At 36.8% G+C, this 11,166-nt stretch overlaps 1 protein-coding gene across 1 annotated transcript; it reads right to left on the minus strand.

Annotated features, from left to right (window-relative positions):
- Positions 1–2,421: 2,421 nt before the first annotated feature.
- LOC134672668 (uncharacterized) lies at positions 2,422–4,671 on the minus strand. The gene is made up of 3 exons (XM_063530624.1): positions 4,528–4,671; positions 4,012–4,168; positions 2,422–3,180 (listed from the first exon to the last, which is right to left on the minus strand). Exons 1-3 carry the CDS (start codon positions 4,629–4,631, stop codon positions 2,542–2,544), a joined length of 900 nt encoding a protein of 299 aa, XP_063386694.1. The 5' UTR covers positions 4,632–4,671; the 3' UTR covers positions 2,422–2,541.
- Positions 4,672–11,166: the final 6,495 nt, after the last annotated feature.

Below are 11,166 nucleotides of genomic sequence, written 5' to 3' on the forward strand. Positions count from 1 at the left end.
TTCTATTCTGTCTAACTAAATCTAAAGTTTGAAAACTACTGTACAAGCCAAAAAATACTGTAAATAATATATGTATGTATAATATGTTCCTAAGGAGTCTTGGTAAATATTATTATATTTATTAACAAGTAGGTACTAGGGAGTGCTCCCGGTACTGGTTTTCTATTCAAATACGGTACCGGAACCGGGAATTCCCGGTTCTCGCCGTACATACTCAGAACCGGGAGCATTCCCTAGCTAGGTACATACCCACAGAACTATCTTAGTCACAGTCTCATAGGAACTAATTTCATTGATGGATATGTGCTCGTGGTTGTTTTTCACGTATTTAATTCAATAATAAAAAATATTAATAAGGTCCACACATATCAAACATACACCCCTCTGCACGCGGGTTTTTCCCTGGCGTAGGGCCACAAGGGACCTAACAATAGTACAAATAGCGACACTCCTAACTGTACATCGGTGGACCTTATTACAAAAGGCATAAGGTCCACCGATGTACAGTTAACAGTGTGGGTGATGGTACTTCAACAATGCCACTCGCCGGTCAGTACTTTACTTTGAACTCTAGTGTTTATGTAATAAGGGTGTTGTTATGGTTATTTATAAACTAGAATTACCCAGCTTGTAGTAATTATTGGTTTGACAGCAGCGATGCTCTGTTGGGTACATTATGAAATGTGTACTCCTATAGGTGCCTACTTAGTTTACATGCGGCTAAGTGAAAAAAAACAGACTAAACTGGAAATGTCTAAAATACAAAATTCTATCGTAAACAAGGGCTCATTGCAAATTCAATAAATATTTGTAATTGGAACCTTATCGTAAAGAAGTAAGGTTTAAAATCGTATGTTAAAGTTGTCGTTCACAAGTAATTATAGCGAACCCCCTAACCAAAACGGTGCCGAAAGAAGAGTAATGTGTTAATTCCACTTATTTGCACTGACAATTATAATGTTTGCATTTCCAATTATCAGAAGACTCCTGAACGAATGGCGTGAAAAAATATTAGTTAAGTGCGTTTTGATATTTTACTGAGGGTTCGGATCAAATAAAGGTAACTCGACAGGCATTTATTTAGACGATGCGAGAACTCGCATGCGAGTTTCATTACATTGCGGGTTTTGATTGGTCGGTTGAATTGGACGTAACCAACAGTCCGCAATGTAACTAAAATTGCATGCGAGTTCACGCGCCATCTAAATCAGCCCTAAGTCTAAATAAAAATTGATTAAACTGTACAGCGCAGTCTAGAGCATTAAAGTCATAGGTGCATGATAAATCCTTTGCCGACAACCGCATTTAAAGTGGTTCATGCCTTTTGTAGCTACGATATGAATGATATGATCCCACAAACAAATAGAAATTGATACACATGTTAGAGGTTATTAGAAATAGAACAGAATTAATTAATGTAGTTAGAGTCAATCAAATCAGACTCATAATAAAAATTAAATATTTTGTAATCAACAAATGCTCCAAAAAGGGTCTTCGTATTTAACAACTTTCCAGGAATACATTTTAAATAAATATTAATTATACTTACCTAGTTTTTGGTTATTTTTATTGTGTAAGTAATTCTTCTTTTTAGGTAGATGCTACAGATATTCGGTAAAATGGCCAAATAGGCAGACTACCGAATAGTTGCCGAATATTCGTGACATCTCTAGTTATTATTTACGTTTTCGTCAGGGATTAGGATACAAATAATTGTATTCTGTTTGCTATCGTATTTTTGTTACCAAGTTAATAAAATTCTGATACTTAGTCACATTTTTTTGAAACGGTTGTATCATCATAAAGAAAAGAAGGATCCCTAAAATTTCGAACACTTGTTTTTCAGACAGAAACCGTTGCACTTATTTGCCAACCCAAATACGTAAATGTTTTGTAATGTAACACAGAGTAAAGAAAAAACATGTTACGTAGGCGAATCTTCAACGAAATGAATTATAAATCTCAAATCAAATTATTTTTGGACCTTTGTGTTCTGTTATTTTGATATTTCTAATTGTGATGTTTGTGAAATAAAAATGATTATATGTAGATGGAATGAGTGACATTGAATGATAATCACGAATCGCGATTGACAGTTCGCTGGCCCAATATTACAGGGTTCTATGTTTCACTTTTATCGAACTGAAATTTGAACATTGTCATGACATGAAGTCGAATTTCAAGTATCTTGAAAATGTAACATAGAACCCTGTAATATTGAGCCAGCGAGTTTACAACCGCGTCTGGTGTACCTACTACCTACATAATTTTATTGTCTAAAGCTAAAGTAGTTATGGGACTGAAAACAATGATAAATCTGATTGATAAGTATTTCATTTACTTATATATTATTATTTTAAATCACATGTCATCTTCTTAATAACATAGACAAAAAATACAATTTTCACAAGTGAAGAAACTTAGGTACGAACTTATAAGGAATATTTTTGAAATTATTCATTCTCATAGGTACATTTTAAAAATGTAATTTTATCATCAATAGATATTTGAGATAACGGACTCTTAGTCAGTAAACACACGTTATTTTTTATCTAAAATATTAATAATCTCATTCTGCATCCTTTTCCTTTCAAAGTGAAACAGCCGAGAAAGCTTCAATCCTACCAACCTGAGAAACTTTAGCAAATCAGGATCAGGATTCTCTAGCAATACCTGACTCTTCAATATCGTCAGGATCTCTTGCTGTGAGCTTAACACAGACCTCATGAAATCCACAGGAAAAATCTCCTTTTCTCTCGGGTTAATTTTCATATCTACTGTCAATAACTCTTTAAGTTTTGATCCTGAAGGCATATCGGGTAATTTTTTAGGCTTAATAGGTATAAAAGTAAGTTTCTGCGTGGCTTCTGTTATTGGCATTTCAGGTTGTGAAGTTTCCATTTCATTTTCGTTCATTTGTGAAGTAAAACCCCCTGTTTTCTGCATTTCTTCTATCATCTCACTAAATATTGATTTTGGAGAATCATCTAAAAAAAGTACGTCGGAGTCTGGATTTTCTTCTTTAATTTTCTTGCTGGATTCACCTAAAGGATCAGACTCGTTCTGTCGTTTTCTGTTTTCCAGGGTTTCCAGTATATCGTCTTCGTGTTCTGAGAAATAGTCTTCTATTTCTTGCTTGATTTCTACTTCTTCTGCAGGAGATTGGATACCGGCAACGTTCTGTGACAAAAATTTTGATGTACATCTCAAAAAGAAAGCAAGCTTGATTTAAAGAGATGACCTAAAAAGAGAGGGGGGGTTTCCAAGATATGTTTATTTCTAGTGCAAATTTATATAAGTACACTAAGTCATAACGAGTGATGAAAAACAGGGAAGAACACCGTAAAAAATATAGTTGAATGTGAAAAAAATATAGTTGAAAATATAGTCAGGGAGGGTACATCACACACAATGCACCCTCCCACGAGGTGTGGGAGGGCACGCACAATGTAACATTAGCAATAAGGTTTTCTCAATAAATTATTCTTATTCTTACCTATTCTTATTGCATAAGGAGTTAGTATTTAGCCTTTCATATGCTGCCTTGTCCCGTATACTACCACACAATTTGGACTGTAACATATAATTTATTTATTACTTAATTCAGTAGCAATTTTTTGACAAAGGCATAGGAAGGGTTAATACGGCACTATTAAAATTTGCTAAAATAATTATGATTACCCTCTTAAAAGTAGTAGTAGTAGTAGTAATCACTTTATTGTACACAACACAGGTTTACAAAAATAAATTACAGTAATGTGATTTAAAAGTAATGTGATATATTGCTTAACAATTTTTTAAGCTTGTAAACTGTATTATTGCCGTATTCGAATAATGAGATACGTCAAATACTAGATATTGAAACGATATGGATTAGATATGTCAGTGTCAAACAAGTGTCAAAATTGACATTTCTTCAAACGAAAACGTCACTTTTGACACTTGTCTGACACTGACATATCCCACGTATATTGACGTATCTCATTGTTCGAATACGGCTGTTAGACTTACAGCAGGCAGCTTCAAGGTCGGCAGAACATCCTTCTTCAGCAGCCTCCTGGTGGCCTTGACCAAGATGTCTTCCGGCTTGAAATGCTCCTCGCACACGCGGTGGTAGCGATAGCTGGTCAGGTCCATTCGGCATATTACTTGTAGCCAGCGTACACGACTGAAAATAATTAAGAACATCTGGCTAAGTACTCTCTTCCTAAAATTCTTATTCGCATGAGTAGGTAAAAATATGGGTGTACAAATCATTTCAAAAATATGTCCCATAACTCTATGTCAGTGAATTAAGAACTATGGGACATATTTTTGAGTAAGTTGTCTAACTACACCCATATTTTTACCGTTGACTATACGTAATAACTGTAGGTAAGTCATGTCGCAAATTTTACCTAAATCAATTTTATAATAAGTTTTATTCTAAAATACTGACCTAAATAAATAAACTCATTTGCCCTATTATTCAAATACTTTTGAGTAGTTGAAGAGGTATATTTATTGCGACAACGTAAAGACACTTACATTTCTTCTTCACGAGGTATCGAAAAGAATGAATAATCCGGATTCTTGATATTGTTACTAAGGCAGCCATAGACTGCGCAATAAGTACGATTTATCTTCGGCATTTTAATGTCTCCAACTAACAACAGTTTAGCAAAACAAAATAGCGTCGGCGCGGTAGCTTTCACACGTTTTCAAAATGGCGGCTACGCGGCGTGCGGAACGGAGGCGCGGCCCTGACTGACGCTCGCCTTGCTCGCTTCGTACACTTGCGCGAGTGAGTAGCACGCAAGCAAGGTTAACAAAGATGGCCGCCGCGCGGTGTATAGTCAGCATCCATAGTTACGCGTGAGACTACGCGTCAAAAGTATCTATCCTTCTCTAATAGGTAGCTTAGCTTTACAAAAAAAAGTGTTGTCTTTATTATTACTATATTAAATGTGGAAGTAACTTATCACTGTACCTATTTCTAAAGTGACGTTGAGATGGCAATTGCAGCTACATTACAGCTGCGGCATCGACGCCAGCGATGTCACTGACAATTTCCTTGATAAAATAACGATAAAATGACGTTCGCTCCCGCATCTTATTTAGGAAATGAGCTAGATTGTTCTAGCGCGAAGGAGGCAACGCTAGTGACTTACTTCCGATTTTTAGTTTATTGATACCTACGAGTATCAATAAACTAAACTAGTACAAAGGCCACATTTAAATAGAATAGACTAAAATATCGCAAGGAAGTCACTAGCATTGCCTCCTCGTTTGTGCTAGAAAAATCTCTGTCTAGAAATGACAAACAGTGTCAGCGCTCGCGTCAACGTCGAACCGTAATGGCGCAACAGTAATACAGTTGCAGTTGCTATCGGAATGTCACCTTTACTTGCTCATTCTCATCGTATTAGTCTTGAGATTCACTGTGGCCATACCTAAATGTTTTAATGGCGTAATAAAATGTAACTTTTTGTGGTAAAACTTTATCAGTTCATAAACTCAGGTGTGAATAATCATATCGAAGACAATTTTCACTTAGTCACCAAGTCCAAGAACCGCACTAAGTATTCTATGTACCGGTTATCGGCTGAGCATCGGATGATGTTTGCCCGATTATATTCCATTGTCATAGATAAGATAGTTTTAATGGTGATTAAAAGACAGTTATGTAGGTAAAGAAAGGATTATAAAATAATAATTAAGCTTTCAGCTGAAAAATACATGTTCAGTCGAAATTTCATTCGTGTAGGTACTATTCGTATATAATTATTGAATAAAATTGGCTATGACAAATCTAGACAAAAAAAATCAGACACACGGATGGACAGACAGACAGATAAACATGATAAAATAGAAGGGTTCCGTTTTTGGAACTCAAAAATATCCTGTATCAATCTGAGACTTGAATTTGTCGAAATTCAAATATTGAAAACAAGATATTTGAATTTCGAATGTGTTTTCAATTCTCAGATTCGGTTGTCAAACCCTAAATAGCCGAAAGGGATATGCCATATACATATTAGAAAAGGGACAGCATGATTCGTCCCTGAATTGCTGTCAAACTTCGGTTTTGTTGTAAGTTTCTTTTCTGTGCGGTAGTATAGTCAGCCAAGAGAGTGGTTTACCACTTTTCGACTCTATCATCTGATTGATAGAGTCGAAAAGTGGTAAACCACTTTCTTGGCTGACTGTACCTACTACTACTTATTCTTCTTCTCCCAGGGAGACAAGGTCTCCCGAAACCAAGTAAGTCAGGGCATGCCAACTCACTTAGGACACAAACGAATAACAAAACCTCCCACAGTTCCACTCCAATAAGCATCCTACACCAAAACATAAATAGGCTCGCGAATAAGACCTATAAAATGGAAGCGGAACTCCAGGAACGCGAGCAAGTGGACGTACTTTGCCTAACGGAACACTGGTTACAATCCAACCAAATACTGGCTACCAACATTCTGAACTACCAACTGCGTGCTCATTGCTGCCGATTGTCCAGGACGGGTGGAGGAAGCTGTATTTATGTGAGACCGGAAATCCCATGCATAGAACGGAAGGAAATAACGGACCTCTCTGTGGAATCTCAGTTCGAGGTATGCGCAATTGAGTGTATAGGACTAGAGTTAGTTATCGTGTGTATATACAGACCGCCGAGTGGTGATGTATCGTTGTACCTGACTATGTTAAACAATTTACTAAATTTAAATGTAATCCAAAATTGTAATGTAATAATAATCGGTGACATTAATATTGACCTTATGACTAAATGTAATAATTCTAAATATTTATTAAACACATTAAAACAGTTTGGCTTCAGACAGTTAGTTAATGAACCTACTAGAATAACGAATAACAGTAAGACTTGTATTGATCATGCATATTCAAATATAATCAAATCAAATGTAAAATCTATATCCTGTTACGACATGCATTTGTCTGATCATCTATGTATAAATATTATTGTTGACATTCAAAATAAATCCTTGCCACAAAATTGTCATATTTTAAAAAGAACATTTACTGAACAACGGAAGTCTAATTTCTCGAAATGTCTAGATTTATATCAATGGGAAGAAACACTTAAAAAAACATCATGTCCAAGTAAAGGTATTGAATTGGTTATGAATGTGATCAAACATTATTTTGAACTGTATTTTCCCTTAAGGAAACAACTAGTTAAAAAACCTGTAAGTAAGTGGGTCAACGATTCCATAAGGAAATTACGTAATAATATAATAAAAACCAAACGTAACCTAATGTCTCATAGCGACAGCATCGAGTCTCGCGCTGACCTGCAACGTCTGGAAACTGACTACTGGGCGAAGTTACGGCAAGTACGTAGCAATTTTATTAACGGTCGCATATCTAACGCTAGGGACGATATGAGTAGGAGTATATGGCGCGTTATTTCCGCAGAAACATGTAAAAATAAAAGGGGAAATGCTATCGATGTACTTGTTAGCAAATCGGCGGGCGACTGCACCAGCGCTCGCGCCGCTGCCACCGCCGCGCTGTTAAACCGGTATTACATTGATACTAATATAAACAATGCCACCCTGTGCACCCGGACCGCGCTAGTATATCTCTCACAATACCTATCCGCTGGATGTCCGACCTTTACATTTGAACCGTTTAGACTAGATGAGATGAAGGTCGCATGCAAAAAAATCAAACGCAAGGAATCCAAGGACATTAACGACATGTCGACCCGCATTATTGACTATTTGCCTCCGACCGTCATCTCCCTGCTCTTAATGTTGTTTAATAAATGTGTATTCTATGGAACCTACCCAGATGTTTTTAAACACATAAAAGTACAACCTGTATACAAAGGGAAAGGTGAAATGCACGTACCTAAGCATTACCGTCCTATCTCACTTATACCGGTAATGTCAAAAATATTTGAATATTTATTAAGTAACAGATTAATGAAACACATTACATCTAACGACCTCCTAAACCGTCAGCAATACGCGTACCAGCCTGGTCGATCCGCCTCGGACGCGGCGCGCGACGTCGTGACGCGAGTGATGACGCACCTCGAGGGCGGGCGGCAGGTCGCCGCCATCTTCTGCGATCTGTCGCGCGCCTTCGAAATGATTGACCACAAACTTCTCCTCGCCAAGCTATCTATATATGGCTTCTCCGGTGGCTTTCATGACGTTATCGCCTCGTTCCTGAGTGACCGCAGACAGAGCACCTACGTGCTTAATACTAAGTCTAACCTTGAACAAATAGGAAGCTGCGCAGTGCCCCAGGGATCGGTAATGGGAAACAATCTATTTTTATTATTGGTTAACGACATTACTGCCGCGTGTGGCGACCCCGAGTGTGTAATGTTCGCGGATGACACATGCCTTATAGTAAACGCTGATGACATAGACGGATTAAGGCTTAAGCTAGGGCATGTAATGTGCCAAATGACTAAATGGTTTTCGGCAAACGGAATGTTACTTAATGTAGAAAAAACGAATATAATACATTTTAAGTTAAGAAAAAGTAACATTCCACTGAATATAGTGACAAACAATACTCCCGTTCCACAAGTTGACGCCACCAAGTACCTGGGCTTCCTTATCGACTCCGGGCTGACATGGTCTCCGCACATCGACTATGCGTGTGACAGGCTGTCCTCGGCGTGCTATGCCCTCTCGAGACTGGCACCAACGTTAACGAGTGAAAACTTAAAAAAAGCCTATTTTGGCTATTTTCACTCCATTCTAATACATGGTGTTGATCTCTGGGCGGCATCTGCTAGCCGGGATAGACTGTTCAAACTGCAAAAAAGAGCATTGCGCATCATTGACCGAAAGCCTACTGATCACCCGGCTCAGGACCTTTTTAGGAAACACAGAATCCTGACTTTGCCCTGCGTCTTTGTCCTAACTGCCTGTAAATATGTTCGGTGCAACCTACAAAATTATAAAACTTACGGTGACAGAAATAAAAGGCTGTCACGCAGGCAACACCTTCTAGTGGCACCCCGGCGACGACTAGCGAAGGCCCGCGCGATGCTCGAGGTTGTCGGACCTAACTTGTACAACCGTGTCCCTGTGGACATTCAAAATTCGCCTAGCGATGCCATATTCACCAAAAAACTTAAAAACATGCTCATTGAATTAGCATGCTATAGTATAAACGAGTTTCTTCAAAGGGATCGTTGCACTCACTTATAAACTATCTACATACATATAATATGCCTACTCCATGTATAGTGTAAATAGTCATAAATTATATTGTATAAAATAGTTTTCTAGTTTTTAAGATAATTGACGTGTAAACTTTACTTTGTGTTTATAAATAAATCATCTGAATCTGAATCTGAATCTTTGACGTTACCTGTATACACCTGATATACATACAACTTATACATGTAAATTTACCTATCTATCTAAATATGTTTTCTCATAATATTTACACTATGTCCTTCCCAACTGTCGACCTACATATAAACCCAGACATAATTCACTTTCTTACACGTGGTGACAAGCAATATAAGCCGATATATCACTTTTGCACCCTTCTTTAATACGCGCACAGGTGCTTCGGATCTAAAATAAGAAAACCTAAACAATGCCAAAATGACGTGATTTAGTATAGAATTATTGGCGCTTAAGACCTATTGATTTGATAGGGTAGTTATTGTTTCACGGCAGCCATTTTGTGACGTCATCACAGTTTTATGCTGTAGGATTTATTGGGCAATGTGTGATAGGTAAAAACGAAGTGTGCGTTGTTTTAACGTAGTTTTATACTTAGGTACTGAACTGATGGAATTTACATAATAAAATTATATATTCAATTACGAAACGATTAGTGTACAATAATTTAGATTACAATAAAATAAAATAATTTATAATATGTACTCGTATTGTTAAGTGTTAGGGTTTTATTTTTTTGCAGTAAAATGAAAACTTTGCAGTTTTATGGTGGAGGTTGTGGGATGTGGGATTCACATATTATCTTTAATTAATTAATTAAAAGCTTTATTGCACAAAATAATAACTTATTGTACAAAAGGAGAACTTAATTCCATGAGGCATTCTTTACCAGTCAACCAGTCAGTTTATGTAAAATACAAATAAATAATTTTTAATACAGTTGCTCAAAAAGTGCTACTTTACGTAGCTGTTTAGCGTGCGGAAAGTTGGTTATCTCGAACTAGTGCTTTTTACTTTTCCAATTTTTTTAAATTTATATTTGTTCCAATTCACGACTACTTATTGATGAGTGTTAATATTATTTTCCTTTAAACGTCGTAATCAGCATAAAAACCTACCGTTAATGTAAGAATACGAAAAATATTACATATTTCATATTTAATTACTTACCTCTTCGTCATTATAACACGTTTATTTTTTAATATTCAATATTGAAAATTCCGTTCTTAATAAGTTGACTGAATGGAACGGAATAGCTGTCAAACGCCCATAGATATAATATACTTAAAGACGACGTCTAACCGAGCTGTCACTGTTACCACTTTTGTTTAGTGTACGATTAACAATGTTTTTCTTATTTTTTCGCAACTGTATTAAAAAACGTCGTTCGATACACGTGCGGAAATGTCATTCTTCACTCGTCCCGAGTCTTGCCACTCGCCTGCGGCTCGTGGCAAGATATCTCGGTACTCGTGAAGTAATGACATACCTTCCGCACTAGCATCGAAATGTACTATTGTGGTGCAGGTCAGTTCAAAAAAAGAATATGCAATGATCCGGATCATATTAGTGTATTAAGCTACTTTCTGAGGTTTTTCTTGATAGACCATAATATCCAAAAATGTGAAGTAGGTATAGGTTTTTAAAAACTAACTGCTTTAAGGGTCGGTTGCACCAAACTGTTCGTATCGTTAAAGAGTTCGCAAAATTTTTATATATGGAAAGTTTCATAGTAAAGCGCCGGGGCGCGCCGGCTGACGTTGATCAGTCTGTCAAATGTGGTTGGTGCAACTGGGCCTAATAGTTATAAAACCTTGTATGACGAACGGTAACAAAGGAGTCACCTTAATCTAATTAGTCACTGAATCGATCGAGGCCACGGCGCGGCTTTAAACAATACGTTTGATCATCGTATATGTAATTCAATCATTATTTTAAATGACCTTGTTTAATTAAAGAGTATTAATTAATTAATTATTAACTTTATTTCAGGCAACTAGGGGCCTAT

The sequence above is a fragment of the Cydia fagiglandana genome, chromosome 17, assembly GCF_963556715.1.
Source record: "Cydia fagiglandana chromosome 17, ilCydFagi1.1, whole genome shotgun sequence".
NCBI classification, from domain to species: domain Eukaryota; kingdom Metazoa; phylum Arthropoda; class Insecta; order Lepidoptera; family Tortricidae; genus Cydia; species Cydia fagiglandana.